This window comes from Ahaetulla prasina, chromosome 3 (genome assembly GCF_028640845.1).
Source record: "Ahaetulla prasina isolate Xishuangbanna chromosome 3, ASM2864084v1, whole genome shotgun sequence".
Lineage (NCBI taxonomy): Eukaryota > Metazoa > Chordata > Lepidosauria > Squamata > Colubridae > Ahaetulla > Ahaetulla prasina.
The window spans coordinates 137,281,593-137,306,263 of NC_080541.1; the positions used below are offsets into that span (position 1 = coordinate 137,281,593).

General features: G+C 36.2%; 2 protein-coding genes across 6 annotated transcripts in view; one reads left to right on the forward strand and one right to left on the reverse strand.

The window, feature by feature from the left end:
- PRPF38B (pre-mRNA processing factor 38B) overlaps positions 1–9,326 on the reverse strand; it is a 13,625-nt gene extending 4,299 nt beyond the window's left edge. The window contains exons 1-5 of the mRNA XM_058176779.1: positions 8,871–9,326; positions 5,033–5,101; positions 2,918–3,069; positions 2,773–2,833; positions 843–1,066 (exon numbers count right to left, since the gene is read on the reverse strand). Of these exons, the coding sequence (XP_058032762.1) occupies positions 843–1,066; positions 2,773–2,833; positions 2,918–3,069; positions 5,033–5,101; positions 8,871–9,203 (839 nt within the window). The 5' untranslated portion in view covers positions 9,204–9,326. The remainder of the gene's footprint in view (positions 1–842; positions 1,067–2,772; positions 2,834–2,917; positions 3,070–5,032; positions 5,102–8,870) is intronic.
- HENMT1 (HEN methyltransferase 1) lies at positions 8,429–24,105 on the forward strand. Of its 5 annotated transcripts, none has more exons than XM_058176782.1 (7): positions 8,429–8,900; positions 13,782–13,906; positions 16,126–16,238; positions 17,087–17,221; positions 18,065–18,247; positions 20,776–20,950; positions 23,047–24,105. In XM_058176782.1, exons 2-7 carry the CDS (start codon positions 13,790–13,792, stop codon positions 23,476–23,478), a joined length of 1,155 nt encoding a protein of 384 aa, XP_058032765.1. In that variant the 5' UTR covers positions 8,429–8,900; positions 13,782–13,789; the 3' UTR covers positions 23,479–24,105. The 5 variants fall into 5 exon arrangements, with proteins under 5 accessions (XP_058032765.1, XP_058032767.1, XP_058032763.1 ...); XM_058176784.1 differs by lacking the exon at positions 8,429–8,900 and adding an exon at positions 9,466–9,599; XM_058176780.1 differs by lacking the exon at positions 8,429–8,900 and adding an exon at positions 9,479–9,781.
- The last annotated feature ends 566 nt before the right edge of the window (positions 24,106–24,671 follow it).

The window sequence follows — 24,671 nt, forward strand, 5'->3', positions numbered from 1 at the left end:
CCACATCGTGGGGAATTGTATTAAAGGGGTCGCAGCACTATAAAGGTTGAGAACCACTGATCTAGATGAACTATTTCTTCTCGGATATTTTGCAACTAAGTTCCAACCCCCTTTACCCAAACTTTCCCTAAACAAATGGGTTGGAGTTCAAACAGGGTCACACAAATCCTATGTAAACTTGCAAGACTAATCATACTGAGCAAAGGATACCAAGCTACTAGTAAATACAAGCAATTTAACCTCATATAATAGTGCATGGAGGGTCAGCAGCTGCCTCAGCTGGGCATGTCACATCAGCAATGGAAGAAAGATGATGATGAAGATCAGGTTGGGGGAGCAGGGGTACAGTGTAAGTAGAATACAGGGCAGACAAGAGGGCAGAGTTAAGGGGGAAGGGCACTGAAGTGCACACTGCAGTTATAAACGGCAGGCCGTCAAGTAGCCAAATGTTGATCACATGACTGTAGGGCGCAAGAACAATTATAACTTCAAGGACCAGCTGTAACTACTATTCATTCAGCATATCCTAGCTTTGAATGGTCATTGAACAAATGGTCATCGAGGACTACCTCTATATGAGCAGGTGTTCAAATTAAATTTCACTTCAACCATGAACACCTAATAGTGAAGTCCATTTATCACAACTTAACTATCATATGGGAATATGTACCAATCTTACAGAGGAGCTGAGAAAATAAGATGAAGCAATTTGTTAGTTCAAAATGATATATTATTTGTGTAATAGCAATAGACAAATAATATTTACAATAGCAAAATAACACAATGATTATGCCAAATTACATGAGAATGATTAAAATTATTTTATAAAGTTAAAATATAACCTTGAACGTCTACGCTCTGTATGCCTGTCTGTTTCTTCTACTCCCTCTTTGCCATCCTTCTTGATTTTTCTAGGTCTGGCTTTAATTTGTTGATCAATGTTCTTTTGCACCGGTACAGGAATTCTCGGAAATAACGTAGAAAACCATTCAAGCTTAGTAAGAAAAGAGCGTAGCATTTCTCCAATAGTCATCATGCAGCCGCCACCTGCTTTCACATCAAGGTCCTTCAAAAAAGAAACACAAAACACAAAACACATTCTGATTGTGAGAAGCTATCTAAAATTTATTTAGAAACAAATGCTACTTATACTGATTGCCATATTTCAAATATGATGGCTTAGCTGTTTTTTTCTGATAATTAAGCTGTTATATGAACTTCATCTCTTGCATCTTTGCATTTTGCTATTTTACTGGCTGGAAGTTTGATTTAATACCCAAGCATGCAGGTATAGACTATTCCTGCAGCCAGGCAGTAAAGGATCCATTTCTTACTAAATCAGGTTGAAATAGTAGCATAACTGAGTTGTATTCTATTATCACATATGGTTATTCCATAAGGGAAAAGTAATTTGTTCTACATTATCTGGTATTTTGAGGACTATTGCCATAAATTAGAATTACCATTTATCCATACTTAGGATGACCATTCCTATCTAAAAATGATCAGAAAAGTCGGTAGTATAAAATGGACTCTACCTAAATAGGAAGCAATAGCAAACCAACTGCCATGAAGCAGTGAGTTTTCTAATTTAGAGTTATGCAACAAATAAATAAAGTAACAAATAATTGGAAACGCATAATCCATGATGACCATTGTCTCGGAAAAGGGTCATTACCGCATGAAGGCCTTCTTGCTATGCCCTCTCACAGCTCAGGACATGTTAGTCAGCTATTGTCAGGCCCAAACCTATAGTGCAAGCACACAAGGAAAGTGAGATTTGTTATCTAAAACAGGAACAGAAAATCTGTATGTAAAACTGCTTGCACTCACACACATTTAAGTGTTCAGAAATACAGTTTTTCCAAACAAAATCGTTGCAAAGATTTTCTTTTCTAAAGAAGAAAACAATACATTAGCTTAAACGTAGTTCCTGGAAAATATAAATAGAGTATCAATGAATTCATAAACATTTATATATAGGCAAATATATATTTATAGATATAGAGGCTTTCACATCTTCAACACTGGCCAACTGGAAAATATGTTAACATATGAAAGTGATTCCTCTGTATTCCTGCAGTTTTTAGTTAGTTTGGTGAAAAACTCAGCCATGAATTAGTTATGGATATGAACTGAGAACATGATACATAAATAAATGAATGAATGAATGAATGAATAAATGTGCCAGTGTTGTGTATGTGCATGTGTAATGAATGAAAGAAATCCATCTAAATCTCAGTCTTTAAGAGACTGCATCACTTGATTTCAATAACCACCGTTATTGTATAATATAGTATAGTATATGGGTACTATAACTGAAACATGTTCGTGATAAAACCTAAAGAATTCACATCAGATCAGTGTTGGGTGTGTGTGTAAAAAAAGAATTCAGATAAACTAATGTATGGGGACTAGAGGAATTTGACATTTAAGCAAGATATAATTACTACAGAAATTTGTTTGGTTTATTTTTTTGAAAATTTAAGTTTAGTGGACAACTGTGGAAGTGAAAACATTTATTGTTTAAAAAAGTGGCAATTCAAACTATCAACATACTGCTTCCTAACAAAAAACACCTTTCTCTTGAGTTCTGAGAAATGATTAACTTCTAATAAAGTTAGAAAGCGAATCCAAGTTTGCATATCATTAAGGATGAAAGCTTTTACTGCTAAGATTTGCAGTTAAAGATTATATTTGCATTTCATAAAATATTTAAAATATCAGAAAGAAAAGAAAAAAGAAAACAAAGTATTACCCTTGTTGACATACCTCCTCATCATCGAGAAAGGATTCAAACCAGTCCCATAAATCTTTTGGAGGCTGTGTGTACCTGAAATACAAAGTAATTGTATAAATTTAACATTTTTTCCCTGTGAATAAAACTTAGTTTGTAATTAAATACAAAACTACTTACCTAATATACATGAATCCAAGGGCCCTAATGTATGGGGAATCTGTATGAGTTATTAGTCCCATCACTTGCTTACGGGTAAGCTTCAAAGTAAATAACTTGTACAAGAGGCAAAAGGCTGTAGACACTATACCTCCAGTTCCAACTCCTCGCACCTTTCAAAATGAGAAGAGAAAAAAACAAACCCATAATTGATTCAACAGAGGAACAATATAGGTGAGTTTTTTTGTAAATAAATTATTTTCTGTGCTCAAATTTTTAGGATAAGGAAGCACGGATTTAGGTGTACGTAGTACAAGAAGCTCCATCTTTTCTCAATGAAATGACATTATTGCTAATCATTCAACTGGGGCTTGCCTTGCATTGTTTAGGGAAGAAATGTTTTATTTCCTTACATGGTCATCCATTTTGCCAGAGTGAATCTGGGTGGCTAATATTAAAAATAAATCAATAAAAAAAAAGTCAACACATGAAACCACTTTTCTTCTTCCCACTTTTGAAAAGTTTGAAGAGACAACATGTACATATAAACTGTCTGCATGTTTGTTCCTCTTAGAATAAGGGATAAATATATAATGTATGCAGGGTGTTTGCTAAATTGGGAAGTAATATTCTAAAATGAAAACATCTCACACAGTAAAATATTATCAATGTTTTTAAAAATTAAATTTTAACTTATTGACTTATTATTTACCTAAACCTTCATTATAATTCTTTAAAAAACTGAGAACCTAGAAATTAATAAAAACTAGCATTTGATTAAATATAAAATATAAAAATTAGCACTGCATTTATCATTAGGAAAGATTATCTTTAATCCTCTTAATCTCTGTTATAACTCCAAGCTTGGCAATTTGGTTTCAAACATTTAGTCACCATTTGAGGAAACATTATCAGTGCATTTTGAATTGTGCTCATCTCTCAGAACACAGGTCTTTAAATACCTAAGGCAGTGTTGGTGAACCTTTTCAGTACCAAGTGCCGAAAGGGAGGGCGCACGCGGGGGGAGCACCATAAACCAGAAGAGCAGCTCCCTGGTGTGCATGGGCGTGACCGCCGGAAACCAGAAGAACAACGAGCGATGCTGATGTGCCCGTAGAGATGGCTCTGCTTACTACTTCTGGCATGCGTGACATAGGTTCGCCGTCACAGACCTAAGGTATCAAAACATTGTAACTTTGAACGGTCACTAAATGAATGGTTGTAAGTTAAGGATTACCTGTAGTTTGGTCCATTAAAAGTTTTGTTCATAACTCATGGAACATATTTTTATTTCAGAGTGAGATTTTCCTTATATTTACTGTTATGAAATATGTTTGAATTTTAGTAGCTCGGATTGGTAATTAGACCAACCCAAGCTATTAATACCTAAGGTATTTAAAGACCTGTGTTCTGATAGACGAGCACAATTCAAAGCGCACATGATAACTCCTCGAATGGTGACAAAACATTTGCAACCAAATTGCCAAGCTTGGCGCTCAAACCAACAGCCTAACTATCAATCCAAGCTACTAATATTCAAACAGATTTCATAACAATAAATATAAGGAAAATCTCACTCTGAAATAAAAATATGTTCCATAAGTTATGAATAAAACTTTTAATGGACTGATCTACAGGTAATCCTCAATTTACAACCGTTCATTCAGCAACCGTTCAAAATTACAACAGCAGTGAAAAAGTTGACTTATGACCATTTTTTATATTTACAACCGTTGCAGCATCCGCATGGTCATGTGATCAACATTTGAGCACTTGGCAAATGGCATGTATTTATGGCAGTTGCATTATCCTGGGGTTATGTGATCACAATTTGTAACCTTCCCAGTCAGCTTCTGACATAGCAAGTCAACAGGGAAAGCCAGATTTGCTCAACAATTACATGATTCACTTAACTGTGGCAAAAGGTCACAAAATGAAGCACAACTCACTTAATAATGGCCTTGCTTAGCAATGGAAATGTTCGGCCCAATTGCAGTTATAAGTCAAGGACTAATTGTACTAATAAACTGGGTGAAAGCTTGTAAACTGAAGTTTTTTATCGGTCATTTTGAAAAGATTAACCTTTTTTTTTTAAAAAAAAGCTCCAAAATGCAGAAATCACGTACTTCTACTTACCCCTCCGCACATCCCTGTTTGACCTGCAGTTTTTCTGCTTCCCTTCTCCCAAGGCTCAACATGGGTAACCTGTAAACAAATAACAAATTAATTAAATCCACCATAACTTTATATTTATATTTGATTTTCTTCTGTCTGACACAATGTCATTATAATTTTATCCTCTCATTAAGCATATTGTTTCTGTACATTCCAAGCTATAAGAAACTTGGACATGCCCCAATTACTATGAATTCCATGAAAAAGTGATGAAAAAGAACATCACCAAAATCATAACATCTTATGCAACTCACTACCACACGATGAAATAGTGATTATCAATTATTACAGCATCCCTTGTTTGAGCAAACATATCAGGTCTTCATAAGTAAAGTGAATGTAATTGCGGAATACTGATCAGAAATTGGAAGATTCTTAAAATGTTATAGAAAGGTTTAGGCATTGTTTAAAATAAAAACAAACCAAATAAAGATATCAATAGCAACTTCAAACTAATATTTTGTTAAAGTGTTTGTTAACAGTAGTGTATAGAAATGAGTGATAAGTCCTAATTAGTTTATTCTGCAGATTGTGTGTAGGACAGAATACATCAGGGCCAGCTTGGCTTATTGGTAAAAGCACACCATGCTAAAAACCAGGAGACTGTGACTTTTAGTCCTGCCTTAGGCATGAAAGCTGGCTGAGTGACATTGAACCAGTCACTCACTCTCTCAGCCCAACCCATTTCACAGGATTACTATTGTGGAGAAAACACGAGGAAGAAGTAGTATTAGGCAGGTTCACTGCCTTGAGTTATTCAAAAAAATAAAAGTGGGATTAAATAAATAAATAAATAAAATACAGAAGCTATTATGCCACTTTTTAAAAGTGCAAAGAAAAAAGACAATAGGATTTACAGCAGCAGACCTAAGTAAAGAAATATTTGTATAGTTCAAATGAGAAGAAAATGAAAGAAAAAAACCACACATTCCTTTACTCCCCCCAAAACTATTCTTAATTTCCTCTGTTGAGTACAGAATGTAATAGGTGATAAGTTTCACAAACACACACATACAACTTATATGTGGCTTTTATTATTTTTAAAATATCTAAATTTGGAGCACACTTAAGTATGTAAACAACATGTAACCATTTCTTTTGAATAATTCATCTAAATCAAGAATTGATTTGTAAATTGCAAAAATAAAGAAATGTTCATAGCTTGAAACTGAATGAAAACTATATATCCATGGTTGAAATAAAATTTAAAGTTAATTGCAGAAAAATTAACCAAAGTAAACAGATCAGTAGTACAACTGTGTCTGAGAATGATGATGTTTATTCTCCTCCCATATTATCCTAATATCCACATTTAATTAACTAGGAGCTGATTCTCTAACAATATCATGTTTGTATTTGTTTTGGCATTGAATGACCAAAATCATTCTCCAGTCCTCAAAAAAGCTCTTATACATAACCACTTGCACTGATTTTGACAAATATACATTCCTCACTAAAGAACATATACTACTTGCTATTTTATATAAGCAGATAGCTTATAGTGAACAATGGGTTCACTTTACAACTATTGCAAAAAAGGTAAATAAAATTAACTCAGTTATGTAATGACTTGATTTCAATACAAATACTTGCCAAAGACCAATGACATTATTGGGGCTTTCAAATGGCTGAGTTTTGTATTCATTTTTGTTTTCACATATTCATTGGTGACACTTAATGACATTTTTTCCCTGATTTGCATTCATTCAGAATGTCACATTTTCCTCTAAACTCATTCCTGGTGCTTTCATTTCTACTATCAATGAAATATAATATGTACTTTTATATATACCCATATAATCTGAATGATACTAACTTCATCCTTTCTGAAATAGCTCTTACCCTTTAATTTCATAAATAACATCTTCACATCCATGCATGCATTTATTCATCAACTCCACTCCACAAGCCCACCTTAATAAACCTTCCCCCTTTCTTACTAACACTTTTTTTCTTTTCATTCATACTCTTTAGCACCCCAAGTTGCAATCAAAAATATATGACTGTCACCAGGTGGGTCTCAGTCTCTGTCACCCATAAGGGCTTTGATCTATCAAGGCTTTAACATAATGCTTGTCAATAAGATAAAAGAGGTGTCATCTAAGTTACCGACCTTAGTTATCACATCCAGCATTTTCTGGTGAGACTAGGACAAATGAGTTTTGACTGATTCTGACCAATAGTGCCTCAAACACATCCAGATTTATGGAATAGGTTTAGATAATTCTATAGAAACTAGGATCTCCAATATAGAGATTACTTTGCAATCCCTTATGTTGCCTACAACTTAAAATAACTGAAATTTAATAGAAAATGCTAAGAAGCAATTCCTCCTGTGTAATACTAATACAGTAGTTCTGACTCTTCATGTTCTGAAGGTATGGATAAGCATTCAGAAAATAGAAAATGAAAAGGCTTTTATCTCACAGTTCAGAATACTTTCTCCATGTGATCAGACGTTTTCAGATTAGATTACAGGGAAAAAATTAGCAAATCAATCTTTAAATACCTTCTCAAGGGTGAAAACTTAATTTAGCATTTTACAGGTAGTCCCTGATATTCAACTATTCATTTAGTAACTATTGAAAGTTGTGGTACTGAAAAAAGTGACTTATGATCATTCAGTTAGGACCTTCGTGGCATCTCCATGATGTAATCCAAATTTTATAGTTTATTATTGTTTATGTTCCCTAGTAACTATTTATCTAAATTTTAATCATGTCTGTGTTTTGCTTTTCAAGGCTAGTAAAAAGTCAAGCAGATGCAGTGTCCAGCTAGCCATTACAACATAGAGTGGTAGTATCTATGCTAAAATTCGTAATGTTATCCATATGTAAATAAAACCACGTCTCACAAAGTTCATTAGTGTTCTCCCCCCCCCCCAAAGCATTACAAAAACGAAAGAATAAATAATAGTCAATCACAATGATATATTGGGCCATCTAGTAAACGTAGAATTTTAGACCAGGAACTCATTCATCCATTAAGCTCATCATGCAGCGTGATGTGGTCATACTCCTCAGGGCAACTACTCACAACTGTTATAAAATTAGATTCTAACAAACGCTACCCTGCATTTCTGGGAGAAAAAAACAAAAACAAAGTAAAATTCCAATTCCCTCTGGCTTTTAGAGGTGTGGAAGCAGCATGGAATGCAAACGGTATTTTAACCTTACTTTCATTCCATTCCTTTTCCACACCGAGAACGTTTCCAAAGGGATAGGTTTCAACACAAAACCAAGGCTCATTTTTTCCGACCCACACACTCCCAAATAATACAAACACACAATTGGGGTCAGGAATTAGGTCGAGAGGTTTAGAATAGAATTTTTTATTGGCCAAGTATGATGGGACACACAAGGAATTTGTCTTGGTGCATAGCTCTGTGTACATAAAAAGAAAAGATGCCTTCATCAAGGTACACCACTTGCAACACTTAATGATAGTCATAGGGTACAAATTTAACACTTAATGATAGAACACTGAATGATAGTCATAGGCTACAGATAAGCAATCAGGAAACAATATCAATAAATCTACGCCTTGTAGGTTTGGCTGCCCCTTTTGCACAAACACACCGGTGTAAGGCCCCCTCCATTGATTTCGAGATAGGAAGGGGAGGAGGAGCCCCTTTCTAGCCTCTTTCTTTCAGAAGGAAGTGGAAAGGGAGGCCCACCCAACTCGAAGGCCGGAGGCCACAATGCTCGGCTTCGAAAGCGAGGCTCGGAGTTTCGAGGGTCCCTCTCGCTTCGTCCCGTTCCCCAAGTGGCCTATTTCCTATCCCGCCTCGCCCGCTCACCTTGAAATAGATCTCATCGACCACCTCGTGGTAGGTCTTCAGCTCGTAAAGCTGCACCTTGAAGTAAGGGGACGAGAGGATGTTGGTGAGGATCATGGGGTTTAGGTTCATGGTTTTTTCATTCCCCCACAGAGGCAGAGCGTTGCCTTGCTTGCCCGAGGCGGCCGGTTTGGGGCCCGCGCTCTGGAGCGCTAACGGGGGCGACAAAACGGCGCCGGCCTGAGGATTCTGCTGCTGTTGCAGGATCCCCTGGTGCTGTTGCTGCTGCGGCGACTGGTGAGGCGGCAGCGGATGGCAGTTGCCGGGCCCCACGAGGGGGCAGTTATTGGCCATAGCGGCCCCAGCGAAAAACAAGTCGCTGGCGCCAAAGGAGCGGGCGACTAGGCCGCGCGGGTAAGGCGGGCTGAAGCCTTCCAGTTTGAACGCAGAGGTACTCCGCCAACCGCCGACAAGATGGCGGCTCCCGCGGAAATGAGCAAAAAAAAAAATTCCTTCCGGGACTGAGACGGCCAATCGCAGCTATTGGGGCGGGTGGGGGGTGGGGCTGGGAAGAGGAGGTGGTTGGGCCGGCTCCGAGGACGGCTCGGAAAGCCTTCGGAGGAGGAGGCGGAGCGCGCGGCGTCCCTTCGGTTGGTCTCGGAGAGCGCGCGAGGCCGAAGCGTGCTTCGCTTGCTTGGTTGGGCGAGGAAGGCCCAACCGCCCACGTATTAACAACGCCTGGCGTTTCACGTAATAGTAATAGAACGCCGTTGGATTAATTGAGGAGGCGGCTACGTCTCCTGTGGCTGTGCTTGCAGGACACGCGGAATGGCAGTGAGGCTGTCCGTAGGGTAGCCGAGGGCGCTGTTGTAAACTCAGCTCGGACTGTTGGATGTTCTTCGGTCTCGTCAAGCACGTCCAGCACCGTAATTGTGAACTGTTAAATTGTAGTGCAAGGCTTAGGTGGTGTGTGGGTGTGTGTGTGCGTGCGTGCAAACTCGGGCATTTATTTGAGCGTTTTAAGTAAGGTCTTAAACGCACTTCACTGATAGGCTTTTTTTTAATGATATAAAAATATCTTTTATAAAAAAAAGGTAAAAGGTTTTGAAAACTAGAGTGGTAAAAGGCTATGGAGATTCTCAGTTTTCCAGGTCATGGTTGTCCCAAAGGTGCTTTTTCAAGAGGCAACTGGACTTTCTGGTTTTTCTTTGAAGACGTTTTGCTTCTCATCAAAGAAGCTTCATATTTATTTATTTATTTTATTTGTCACAACAATATATATAAGCATCACACAAAAAGATTATATAGTATATAAACATACATATGAGGGAATATTAGGAGGTATAAGCATATATATATATATATATATATTTGTTTTCTGAGGTTTTCGCGGGTGTTTGTATGTAGGTCTGGTTATTCGGGTTTTCTCCCGCGTAAAATTGGAAGTGTCTTGGAGATGTTTCGACGAAGTCTCATTCGTCATCTTCAGGCTTCAGCTTCGTGCTTCTGGGAGCAATGTGTGATTGCAGCTGTTTCTTCCTTTTTAACTGCTAGTGGGGGTTTGAACTGATTGGGTGGGAGCTTGGCTGTGCTCTGATTGGATGGGGGTTTTTTTGTGCTCTGATTGGCTAAGGGGGTGTCCTGTTTGGGTGGGGGCTTGGTTGTGCTCAGATTAGTCTAAGTTGCAGGGGTATTTGAGCTGGTGAGCTGCACTGCTGCTGTTTGGCTTCGTGTTCGTGGTCGTGCTACATCTTCATAGTGGGTGTCAGTCTGCTGCATGTATGGATTGGAGGGGTTTGAAATGGCTAATGTTGCAGCTGAGGTCTGGCTTCTGGTCCTTGGTCGTGCTTCCTGATCAGTGTGGGTTTGGGTCTGCTTTCTGGGTGGATGTGTGGTAATCAGAGAAGCCATCGAGATAGAAAAACACCCACACAGCATGAACAAATGAGATGATACCTCCCGCCTACCAGCCATTTGGAAACCCGCCCTTATTGACAAACGAGTCCCTAACATGAGGAATGACACCAGACCCACACTCACGAGGTCCACACAGGATGTCACCACCACACATCCACCCAGAAAGCAGACCCAAACCCACACTGATCAGAAAGCACGACCAAGGACCAGAAGCCAGACCGCAGCTGCAACATTAGCCATTTCAAACCCCTCCAATCCATACATGCAGCAGACTGACACCCACTATGAAGATGTAGCACGACCACGAACACGAAGCCAAACAGCAGCAGTGCAGCTCACCAGCTCAAATCCCCCTGCAACTCAGACTAATCTGAGCACAACCAAGCCCCCACCCAAACAGGACATACCCCCACCCAATCAGAGCACAAAAAAAACCCCATCCAATCAGAGCACAGCCAAGCTCCCACCCAATCAGTTCAAACCCCCACTAGCAGTTAAAAAGGAAGAAACAGCTGCAATCACACATTGCTCCCAGAAGCACGAAGCTGAAGCCTGAAGATGACGAATGAGACTTCGTTGAAACGTCGCCAAGACACTTCCAATTTTACGCGGGAGAAAACCCGAATAACCAAAGACCTACATATATATATATATATATATGAAGAAAAAAAACAATAGGACAGGAACAGTAGGCACGTTTGTGCTCTTATGCACGCCCCTTATGGTCATCATCATCATCATCACCTCTGAGCTGAAGAAGCTTCTTGGACAAGAAACGAAACACATGTTCAAATAAAAAACAGAAGTCTGAACAAGTCCAGTTGCCCCTTACTTTTGGGTACTAGAATGATAAAAGATATCTGGAATCAGGCTCATGGTGTGCCTTGTCACTTGTGATTCAACAAGTTACTGAAGCACTAAAATCTCTTCAACCTTTGCATTCACTATTTTTTCTTTTTGACTTACCACTGGTGTTAAAATCTCATAGAACATAGAATAACAGAGTTGAAAGTGACTTTGGGGGTCATCTAGTCCAGCCCCCTGCTCAAGCAGAAGTCCCTATACAATTTCAGAAAAGTGGCTGCCCAATCTTTTCTTGAACGCCTCCAATGTTGGAGCACCCACAACTTCTGGAGGGAAGTCGTTACATTGGTTAATTGTTCTCACTGTTAGGAAGTTTTTCCTTAGTTCTAGGTTGCTTCTCTCCTTGATTAGTTTCCACCCATAGAAGTTTTTTTTTTTTTAATTTTTATTTTGTCACAACAGTATACACAAACATCGTCATAAATAAAAACAACACATCATGAAAGAAAAAAAAATATATAAGTAAAAGTATGATTGACAATTTTGGCAAATTTGCTCTATTTGACCACATAGTTGACTGGTGTTTATTGGGAGAGAGTGATATAAAATGGACCCAGTTGCCTTGGGTTTCAAATGTAAATGGTTTGTACTTAAGAGTCTAGATTAGAAAAAGATAGTCACATCAATTCATTGCTTGTGATAGATAAAATCCTAGTGGGTCAGAAAGGGGGAATGGTTACACAATTTGGATGAATTTATTCCTCTGAGAGGGGAAAAATAGGGGATCTAAAGTAGAAAAAAGAGGAGATCCAATTGGCAAGTAGATGAGATAGGTTTGGAGATTAGTTTATAGAGATGAAAGAGGATAAATTTATTTTAACCATGCCACTTTTTTAGACCAGAGTTACTTACAGAGAATGATGAAATAACAAAAAGATATTTAAAAATATAACACTCCCAATTGTTAAGTCCAAACCTGCAGGTCCTTAAGTGGAAGAGGTCCAGGTTAAGAAATGCAGGGAGGCATTGGGGGTGACGGAAGCCCCCACCCCCCTAGGTTGTATGTAAGTCATGGGTTGTGTTTCAGGGAACACCATTCCTGCCTCTGATCAAAAATCCAAAGTCTTTAGATTTAGTGCTTTCACATTAGAATTCAATTAACATAAACCATTGAAAATTCCAAGATAGTGATCTGAGGAATTGTGTCCAATTTTATTTTGGCTATTACTGTATGGCATTTCATCTTTAAACATAGTCACTTTAGATTTATCATAATTATCTGCTATTCTATAATCTCTCTGAGTTTAAGTAAACAAAACCGTATCTTCTGCATAAGGCTCTTTTCTCATATAGACAGAGGAAAGAAATACAGTTCACTTAGTTCATATACCAAATCATTAATAAAGTAATTAAAAAAGGAAAAAGGTACAAAACCCAAGCTTGCTTTGTCTTTATTTTGATTCACAATTGTTTTAAAGAGGGTACCATGAAGAGGAAGGCCCACCTAAATACAGAAAATGAAAATCAATGATCCCATCTTGTCAAAAAACTCCAAAGAAGTTCAGTATCAGTTGAATTACTTACAGTAATGACATGTATAAATAAGATCAGACCTGATTTATTTCAAGAGTTTCAGATTAATTTTATAAGAAAAAGGAATGTGAAAGAAATTTTAACCATAATGACAATCAATCGAAAGCAGATTCTGGTATTTGTATATATGTATATAATTTATAGAGCCATGAAATATACTCGGATCTCAATTTGCACAAGAGTTTCTGAGACTACAGGCAGTCCTTGACTTATGACCAGAATTGAACCCAAATTTTCTGTTGCTAAGTTAAGACATTTGTTAAGTGAATTTTGCCTCATTTTATGACTTTTTTTGCCGCAATTGTTAAGTGAATTCCTGCAGTTAACTTAGTAACATGATTTTTAAGTGAATCTGGTTCCCCCTCCCCCATTGTCTTTGCTTGTCAGAAGGTCACAAGAGATGTTAATTCCCTGGGTTGCTGTAACCATCATAAATATGAGTCAGTTGCCTAGCATCTGAATTTTGATCACGTGACCATGGGAATGCTGCAATGGTTGTATGTGTGAAGAACAGTCAAGTCACTTTTTTCCATGCTGTTGTTAACTGTCACTAAACAAACTGTTACAAGTCAAATATGACCTGTATAGCATTTAAATAAAGCTATTTTTTGTTCTTAGTTTTGAATATGGATGTAACAATGAAAAAAGATGACCTTGTGAGGATTATTACATTTACACCACCATTGTATAAGCAACGTTACCATTTTATTAAGCAGTTGGTGGATAAGCATAAACCCAAAAAGGTTAGTATGTGTTTCCTAGTACAATTTTTTTCAGTATGGCTGACTGCATTAGAACTCTAATCCTTAAAGTTATTAGTTTGCTGTGATAAAACAGTTAAAAAATTGAATTAGGAATTGTAATACTGTAGGAAGACTCCAAAGAATTAATAGGGAGGATTTATGTATTTCTCATGAGTAGTATAAATTGTATTTTTTTTAGTGTTTAGTATTTTTTACACTAAGGTAAAGATTCCCAAATGTTCTTATTTCATGGAATCTCTAGTAGTTCCCAAACTGCACTGCAAGTACTCCAGAACAGTTAACTGTTTTCTTTAGTAAAATAGCCTGTTACGATTCTCCAAGGAATCGCAGATTGGGAACCACAGCACTGAGGGGTGTACATTTTAAATACAATGGTTATTATTCAAGTAGATGCTATGAAAAAGTATTTCAGTAAAACAGTAGTCTATTATTCAGATTAGAAAAATAAAGGGTAGTGGTTAAGGGAAGTCACAAGTAAGCTGTTGGTGGCCTGATCATAATTTATTGAAAAGCCACAGTTTATTGAACCGTTTGAAGACAATTAACAAGAAGCATCCTTGATATTGAATTTTTGACTTTGTGGACTAAAGACAACTGGGGAAATTTGGTGGGCCAATCTGGATTATTAAAATCATCTGACAGAACATTCTATGAGGTAAAAGAAGAAAAATTGAATAAGGCATTTGGAAAATTTAGAGGGTGCAAATTGGAAAATTTTAAGGACTATAAATTTAGGGGATTTTGAAGAACAGTTCCAGGACTGTGTAAATTTGATTAATACTGGCGTTTTGGGGGTTTCTGGACAATTGGGATATTGAAATTTTGGTGGAATATTAAGCAGTGATTAGTATAGTATACCAACACAAAATGTCTCGGGGAAAACAAATACAGTTTATAAAGAAATATTATTGATGTTTCAATGTATTAAGGAAGATATAACAAGGAATCATAGGGAGATGATAGAATTGATACTGGGAGATTAGGAAAACCCCAGCAAATGACAATAAAAAATGAACAAAAAATTCAGAAAACAGGGGAATCCAGAAAGAACTGAGGAAGGAATAGAGAAGATAATTCCAAAAATGATACAAACAGACAAAGAGATGGGAAAGATAGCAATAATTTCTAACATGGAATGAATAGAATATCTTTTAAGAATTCAAAATAGAAAAAAGAATAAAAAGAAAGATCCGCTAAAAATGATGGGGGAACTGTGGATAGGTGCTCTAGAGATTCAACAGCAAGAGAGAGATGCTGTCGCAGAGGAAATATTTAGATCAAATAAACATAATAAAAGAAGTTACAAGATACCAAAGGAGAAGCAGGAAAGAGTCACCAAAAAGTTAGTAAGACTTGAAATTCAAAAAAGGGCAAGAGATGATGGATAGATATAGAATATTCTTTAACATGGTGGTTATTTTATTAAGTGTTAGAAAAAAGAAGTAGAAAGTAGATATTGGGAAAATAGAATTATGTTTACTGAAACATTATAATTACTATGTATACACAAATGTTAGAAGTTGAAAAATTATGGCTATGTATTTTTAAATGGTAATATTATTATCAGAATTGTATGCAAAGTATATTGACCCAGATAATACACTGTTCACCAAACACTTATGGATGTTAAAGAAAAAAATATAAATAAAATTATATATTTATATATATAAAAAGAAAAGATACAGTTGAATTGATTCATACATAATTTGCAAAGCCATAAACTATGGATTTAGAATTCACAGAAAAGCTACAATTACACAGCTTGCTAAATTAAAAATAAACCACATTTTAGTATGGTTCATGGCATAGTATGGTTTTCTTCGTTAATTGGATTAAAATAATAATTGCTTAGTGGGATGTGTGAACCTATCAAATTAGAGATATTTGATCTAGTTTTAGGTAAGCAGGATTCATTTTTAGGAGTCATATACGTGTGCAATGTTTTTTTGATGGGTTTTGCTAATATATGCATTGTGATTTTTGCATATGATTGCTGTATAAATGCAAGTAGTAGTGAGGATATTGTCCCCTTAAAAATGTCACAGCAATTTTTTTTCCAGTGCTGTAAATCATAGTCCTCTTGTCACCATATAATCAAGCCTAGCATTAAATCAGCATTCATTTTCATTACATAAGAAAACAGTGTCAAACAAGTCTTATGTGTGTTATTAGGAATTGTATTAATTTCAAATTAATAGGTAGCAGATTTGGGATGTGCTGATTGTAGACTACTCTGGATGCTGAAATTCTGCAATTGTATTGAAGAACTTGTTGGGCTAGATATCAGTGAAGAGGCAATGAAAGAAAACATGTAAGTTGAATGTTTTAGTTAATTTTGGGAAAACAATGTTTTGTGCCCCAAACCAACCAACTTCCTTCCTTCCTTCCTTCCTTCCTTCCTTCCTTCCTTCCTTCCTTCCTCCCTCCCTCCCTCCCTCCCTCCCTCCCTCCCTACCTACCTACCTACCTACCTACCTACCTACCTTTCAATCTCTCCTAAGAGAGTTCTATTTTCCATTTCTGAAATATTCTTTAAAAATATTGATATGGTCAATGCCTGATTGAGAGTTGATTACAATATTTTGGAGTTCAGGGGACAAAGAATGTAGTTATTCGTTTCTGATCTTTCTCACATATACAATCTGCTATGCATTTCATTGCTATAAAGATCTCTAGTACAATTAATCAAAAAGTAATATATAAACATTTTTGCTTTCCTGATAGTACCATTTTTGCACTTTGCTTATGTTGCAATTTTTAATGAGTAAGGAAAACTTACTATTATTTTCATTCAGGAAAATAATTAAGTGGATAGTAGTTCCAAAAATAATGCTGTATGAAATCTATTCAGTGTCCACAAATTAAGAATATTTTATTTATATATTAGTAGTCCAACGTGGCGATAGACCAGGGAAATCTGTTGGTATCCAAAGAAACAGTATCCATGTCATTCATAAATCAGCCAGACATTATTCAGATTGTACCAACAATATGGAGGAGAATATTAAAACTCAAGTATTTTTTACTTACACAGTTTTCTTTCATGTTGAATGACTGAAGCTGAATTATACATTCATGATTTAAAGCACACCCAAGATGAAAAGGGGAGATGTATAGACAAAACAGTGCTTTCATTCTGTGTAATTTATTTGCTTCCAGGTATATGTTGTCTCCCCTTCCTAGTGACTATCTTCAGCCAAGTGAAAGACAGCTGACAGTCACCCTTCTTCAGGGTTCGGTTGCTCACAAAGATCCTTGTATGCTGGGCTTTGATATGGTAACCTGCATTGAACTGTGGGTATTCCTTTGATATTTCATATTAGTTGATGAATGTTTAAAAAGCAAACTCAAGATGACTAAAAACACAATTTTCTTTAAATATACTACTAAAATTCTTGTTCTTATAACCTTTGATCCAAGGTACCTCAAATGGGCTAACTTACAGAATGCATCCAAAACCCAGGACCCATGGCTCTTGTGGAAGAAATTTTATAAAACCTTTTATGACATCAAAATTATAATAATTTTATGATCTAATGCATAATGTCATAAACCATTTCCTGTGCTGATGTTTGACTCTGCTATGCAATTCTATATGGGCTGTTTTCAGCTACGTATTTGAATGTATCCTGCCTTTTCCATTGAAGGCAGAATATTAGAAGTTCTATCATTGTTGAAGGCATTAAGGAAATTAGTGAGGAAATACCTCTGAAAGAATGACTCAAAGGATCACGGGTTATCTAAGATATTTATACATTTCTATTTCCTGGTTCTTAGTAAAGTTTCATAAATAAGGAATGTCTTCTCTTAGTTTTCCAATTTCTTACAACTATAGAACAATGGAAATATGATCTGGAAGTATATAAAAACCCAATTTTTATACTGGCAGTGCAGTATATTAAAGTTAATTTGTGATTCAGGGCAAGCAGAACAGTGATCCTATCTCTCCTACTCTGGTTTCGCTCCTGTGCCATTGATTTTCCATCTGTGTCCAAAATTTGAATATTGGTGATCACTTTTGTTCTCTGCATCATTTCATTGTAACAATTGCATTGAAGTCCTGGGATATTGTTACAGTAAATATCTATTCACTTGATCTGAGAAGTAAATAATCTTTTTTACAATTTCATATTACAGGATAGAACACCTAGAGGCAAAAGAGCTTGAGAAATTTCCAGAAGTAGTATTTGGTTTCATGTCTCCTGCCATGATTGTAATTAGCACACCAAACTCAGAATTCAATTATTTACTTCCAATTGTATCATTATTTAGACATCCAGATCATAAGTTTGAATGGAATCGAACACAATTTCAGAACTGGTAAGTCCCTTCAATCTTGTAGATGTTTTGTGGTGAAAGAATAAAAAACAAATATGGATATTTTAATGTAAAACTAAAATGCAATAAAGCAAACCATTGCTTTTAATAGCCATTATAATTCTGAATGTATGAAGGTTATCTTTTCTTCCTTACTCTTATGTTATTTTAAAAATGTAGATGCCACCTTAACTAGGTTTTCTTAGGCTTGCACTACTTTAAATCAGACTTGAAAATGGACATTAAAACAATACTACTAAAAATACAAACAATGAAAGTCTAACAGCAACCAAATAATTAAATGGTGTTTTGCAATACATTAATTTTAAATATTGAACTATTATAATAAAAGGCTTGAGAGAAATAGAAAGTCATTGTCTAGTGCTAGAGAGAGAAATAGTAGATACATAGTGGTGTTTCATTACAGAATGGAATGGAATGGAATTCTTTATTGGCCAAGTGTGATTGGACACACAAGGAATTTGTCTTTGGTGTATATGTCCTCTGTACATAACGAAAAAATAAAATATATTATTCAAGAATCATAAAGTACAACACTTAGTGATAGTAGTAATAATACAATCTTAGTAGTTAATTTCACAGTGTTGTGGGAATTAGTTGTTGTTTAGCAGAGTGATGGCATTCGGGAAAAAACTGTCCTTATTTCTTGTTATGGTGTGCAGAGCCCTATAGTGTTGTTTTAAGGGTAGAATTTGAAACAATTTATGTCCAGGATGTGAGGGGTCTGTAGATATTTTCACAGCCCTCTTTTTGACTCGTGCAGTATACAGGTCCTCAATGGAAGGCAGATTGGTAGCAATTGTTTTTTCAGCAGTTCTATCTGTCTTGTTTGGTTGCAGAGCCAAACCAGACACTTATAGAGGTGCAGATGACAGACTCAGTAATTTCACTGTAGAACTGAATCATCAGCTCTTTGGGCAGTTTGAGCTTTCTGAGTTGGCGCAGAAAAAACTTTCTTTGTTGTGCTTTTTTGATGTTGCTTTTGATGTTAGGTGTTCATTTTAAGTCTTGAAATATGATAGAACCTGGAAACTTGAAGGACTCTACTGTTGATACTGTGTTGTCTAGTGTTGTAAGAGGTGGTAGTATAGGAGGATTTCTCCTAAAATCTACCACCATTTCTACAGTTTTGAGTGTATGTAGTTCAAGATTGTTCTGGTTGCACCACAAGGCTAGTTCAACCTCCCATCTGTATGCAGATTCATCATTGTCTCAAATGAGATCAATCACTGTTGTATAATCTGTAAACTTCAGTTCTTTAACAGAGGGATCTTTTGAGATGCAGTCATTGGTATAGAGAGAGAAGAGAAGTGAAGAGAGCACACAGCCTTGGGGTGCTTCTGTGCTAATTGTATAGGTATCAGATGTGATTTTGCCTAGCTTTACCTGCTGCTTCCTGTCTGTTAGGAAGCTTATGATAAAAATGAAAGTGTATGAGTAGGCATGTGTGGGAATAAAAATCTTCAAATAATTTAGTCCCACAGAATAATATAGTTTGTACGTTAACACCAGTACTTTCAATTGGAACTAGAAATGAAGCAGGAAATAATGGAAATCAAGACAAATATATTTTACTGTCACCAGTTTTGAAACGATGACAGAAAAAAAACCCACAGTGGTGATAGTGTTTTGTATTTAGAGTTATCATATCTAGTTGATTTAATAATAACCCCAGTGATTGGAAAGTAAGTGGGAAATGATATAACAGGTCAATCATATCCATTCTACATATTTGTGGGAACCCAGATTTTAAAGACATGTACTAAAGTGAAATTTATCATCTTAAGCTTTCTCAAAGAAATAAATTATCTTGAAAAGGGGTTGCCTAGTGATACTCAGAAATACTGTCTGATGGGTCTTGAATTACTCTTGCTTCATCATAGCTCCTAGATTCAACATACCAAAATTCTCTTTTATCTGTGAAAGCCTGTTAGTGAGTGGTTTGAGCCATTTGCTGCATGTTTAATAGTATGAAGAAGAAGTGGCCACTTTATGGAAGTTGCTGCCTTTCCATTTTTGAGGTTACAGAATTAAGAGTTGTTAGCGTCAGCCCTATTTGCTTCCAAATATGTTGTAAAAAACAAATGCAAAAAGAGGCACTGCAAAACCGGGGAGACAATTTTTTCATTACTGGCTTTGCATGTAGAAAGCATGGTAAAATGGTAGCTTTATTTCCAGTAGTCACTGTTGTCCACGTCACTGCTCTATCAGGTACATTCCCATTGCAGTGATAACGGAAAAGGAGAAATAAAGTGCCCTTCCCACCAGAAAGTCTTACTCTTCCTTCTTTTTTTCTTGACCTGTTTTCATAAGCATGACCATGTATTGTTGTGACATTATAAGTGAGTGCAATTATTTCTTCTATTGGGCTTTTTGCTCTTGTTGCAGTTAAGATATTTCCATACTGTAAGCATGTAAGAGTAGACATAGAAGATTGGAATGTGTGATGTGCTTGTTTGTTAGAATAAACCCCTTCAAACTTCTTAATTTTTCTTTCCTCATAAATTTAGGGCTGTAGATGTTGCCACTCGTTATGATTACACAGTAGAGTTTACTGGAGTAGGAGAACCACCTCATGGGAAGGATGTTGGATTTTGCACACAAATTGGAGTTTTTGTAAGAAAAAAACTAAGAAATGTCGAGCCTGACAGATCTGAAGAATATCAGAGAAGAGTTTATAAAACGGTAGGTAGGTATTTTTCTTCTGTAAGATCAGACAATTTTCATTTGAAGGAACTATTTTGGAAAGGTATAATACTGGGTTTCTGCCTCTTTATGTCAAATGCACTTTAGGTCAGGGTAGCTGTAAATGTTAAAATAGCTACTGGAAAAGAAGTTCAATTGATTTCTGTCTTCAAAATAAATATGTCAAGCAAGAAAGCAAGAGTATGGAAAGTCTTTCAGATATGTCAACTGGAATTTAAGAACTACTTTTATTTTTAGATAATTTAAACCAAAACATTTGGATATAATGAGACCAATACAGATAGTCCTTGAATTATGACCAAAATTGGGACTGGAAAATTAATTAGCAGTCATTAAGTGAGGCATCATATGATGCATCTGATTTTACAACCATTTTTTGCCAAGGCCATTAAGCAAATCACCATGGTTGTTCAGTAAAGCATGTGGTTGTTAAGCGAATCTGGCTTCCCCCATTGATTTTTCATGTCTGAAGCTGACTTGGAAAGTCAAAAATCACAATCACGTGACTGCAGGACATTGCAATAATTGTAAAAGTGACCTGGCTCCCAAGACCCACATATGTAGGTAAAATATGTAAAAAATGAGAAACAATTACATCTTGCATACACTGTATTTATAGTTCTACATATATACTTTGTATATAAATATACAAATAGAATGAGACTATTGCCTTACACAATGTAAGCCGCCCTGAGTCTTAGGAGAAGGGCGGGATATAAATGTAAAAAAAAAAAAAACTTGCTTAGAAATAAGTTTCTAAAGAGATTTACTTTCTATCGGCATATAAACAGTGGACTATAATAACCTTGTAATTTGTGCAAAATTTCAGGTAAGATATACTGCTTTATGTATTGCTAGATTTTTTTTTACTTGTTCTGAGCATATTTGTCTGGGCCCTCATGCTTGTTGTTCAAGTTTCTCATGTTCAAATTTTACGATATTTCCAGGCTTCTGCTATTTATCATGATTTTGCCTTGTGCTAAGGATTGCATCTGATGTTTCATCATCAGTTTCAGAGACCATTCTATATAAAAGAGGTGCAATCAGCTGTTGATGCGCACATAGTGAATATTACAGTTACTGGAAAGTGCACTGTCCTAGCAAAACCAAAGAATGGTAACTGGAACTAGAACACATATAGCAAATTACTGGAATCAACATAATCCTACTGAATTGCGTTTATTATTTCTGTTCAAAGACATAATTTCTTCTAGCATAGATCGGTTTGATCTGAATGCCCTTATGTGAGGTTTTGATACAGAACCCCATGTTGTGAGCCTCCCAAACACATCAAAGACCTCCTATCAGATCAGGTAGTTTCCCATTTGTCATCACAAGTAATTTGCCACTAAGGAATTCCAATCTATATGACATTTTTAAAGAAAATAGTTCAGTCACCAAATGGCAATTGGAATAAGGATTCAAGAGTAAGGAAACACAGGAACATGAGCCGAAATTCTGAATGATTGATCCCAATGAAGGCTGAAGGCAAAGTGGCTACATAAATCTTATCTGCCTGTCAGCAATTATCAGCAATTGTCAGCAATTATTTTGACCTGGCCCTTTGCCTAGTGAGGAGCCTCATTGAGTAGCATTGATGCATAAGTGTTGTTGCTGAGGTTTGGGGGTTGTAGCCATCATCTTACTGATCCAACTGAGCAAGAGATGCCTGTGGTTGATCAACCTCAGATGAATCATGGCTTGATTATTCCTGAGGCTGACAATCCACAGGCTCAAATGGAACAAAGTTGTCAAGAGTGAGGTTCTTAATCTAAATTGTGGCTCATGACAAATAGACATTAAAAAAGAAAGACACTGCACTCTGATGTTTTTCCATCTGTTGAAAAAGAACTCTCGGGAAGGAGCTGTACTATTGTGTACCTAAGGTGGGAAGAGCATCTACACAGAAAACTATAAAGAATTAGTTATTTGTAACTTGATTCTGATTTATTGTAAACTTGCCATAAAGTTTAAAGTCGAGTATAGTTTATAGTGCTAAAAAGCTAAATATGTAAAGGCTTTAAACAATTGATGTACTATATAAATGTCTTGAATTTTGTTTTTTCTTGAGAAAGGTTTTCAAAGTCATATATCCAAGCCTTAAAGATGAAAAGTATTTGCAGAATGCAGTGGTCAATGAAGTTTTTCGAGCAGCAGAGATAATTGCAAGGAAACAACTGGACTATAGAAAATCTGAATGTAAAAAGCACTGCGACACTCTTATTGGAACAGAATCCCAATTTCAGCAATCTTGTTTCCAGATGTATTTGGACGATTTTCCTTTCTCTGAAGCTGATAGTAAAATTATGCAGCCAATGGGTAGGGGAAATGTTATCTATGTACCTCTTGCAAAAATCTTTTCTTTTTCCAAAGTGAATCAACTTTGTGGTACCTTTGAAAAACTCAGTAAGCTCATAACTGGCAAAATTACACTAAGCCATGATGGTTCTGCAGTGATGATTGAGATGGAATATGAAGATGAACAACAGGATAATGATCAGAATTAAAAAGAACTGTTCCTGTCATGAACAGAACAGTATAGTAATTGAAATACTAGTAATTGCTGGTTTAAAATTGGACTTAAATACTGTAATCAGATGTGACATTTTCACATTAAATTGGATTATAGATGGTCGAGTAATTTCTTAGTGTCCAAGAGTGGCACTTGGTTTTGTTTTTCACCTGAAGAAGGTAGCTTATTGAGGCCGTTGCCCACAAAGTGGATAAGGTAATGATATATTATATAGTACTTAAGTGGGGGGATCCTCCTTTAAAAGTGTAACAAAAAATAAAAAATTCAAACCCAAGTAAACAATACAACTTTTCAAATAATTGGAAGTAGAGTGAAAGTGAAGTTTACTCATCTGTGTGTTTTACTACATAACTCTGAATAAGGATGCATGTGAAAAGATGTCAGTCTAATCACAAAGCAAAAAAAATTATTGAAACAAAAGTTTTAAAAATGATTTTTCTAATTTTAATACTGGAAAAAGTAAAATTTAAGGAGTTTTGTACTAAAATATAGAGATTGCTGTACAAAAGATAATTAGTATATACTAGATAAAATGAAGTATTTGCTAGTAATACTAAAATATGGTAAACATTAAGTACTTAATAAATCCCCTGTAATCATGTATTATGCTTTTGAACTTTTTCTTCAAATGTCTTAAAGTTTCTGTACTACAAAATAATAACTTGCCAATTACATGTTGCGTGTTTCTGAAAATGATGATTTGCAGCTGGGAATAACAATACAGATAGTTTCGATCTTGCTTTCAAATTTAATCATTGGAGGAATGACAGAAACTGATCCTGCCATAATTCTTTTTTTGATGGACATTCTAAATCTAAAACATTGTTAGTGGTAAGATGCAGCCCTCACTTTGGTGTCATTAAACTGGTTTATATGAAATATTTCCCCTCTATTACAATAAAATACCTTCATCCCCGGGACGCGGTGGCTCAGGGGCTAGGATGTTAAGCTTGTCGATCGAAAGGTCAGCAGCTCGGCAGTTCGAAAGGTCAGCATCCCTAGTGCTGCGGTGTAACGAGTTGAGCTCCCGTTACTTGGCCCAGCTTCTGCCAACCTAGCAGTTTCGAAAGCACGTAAAAATGCAAGTAGAAAAAATAGGGACCACCTTGGTGGGAAGGTAACAGCGTTCCGTGCGCTTTTGGCATTGAGTCATGCCGGCCACATGAC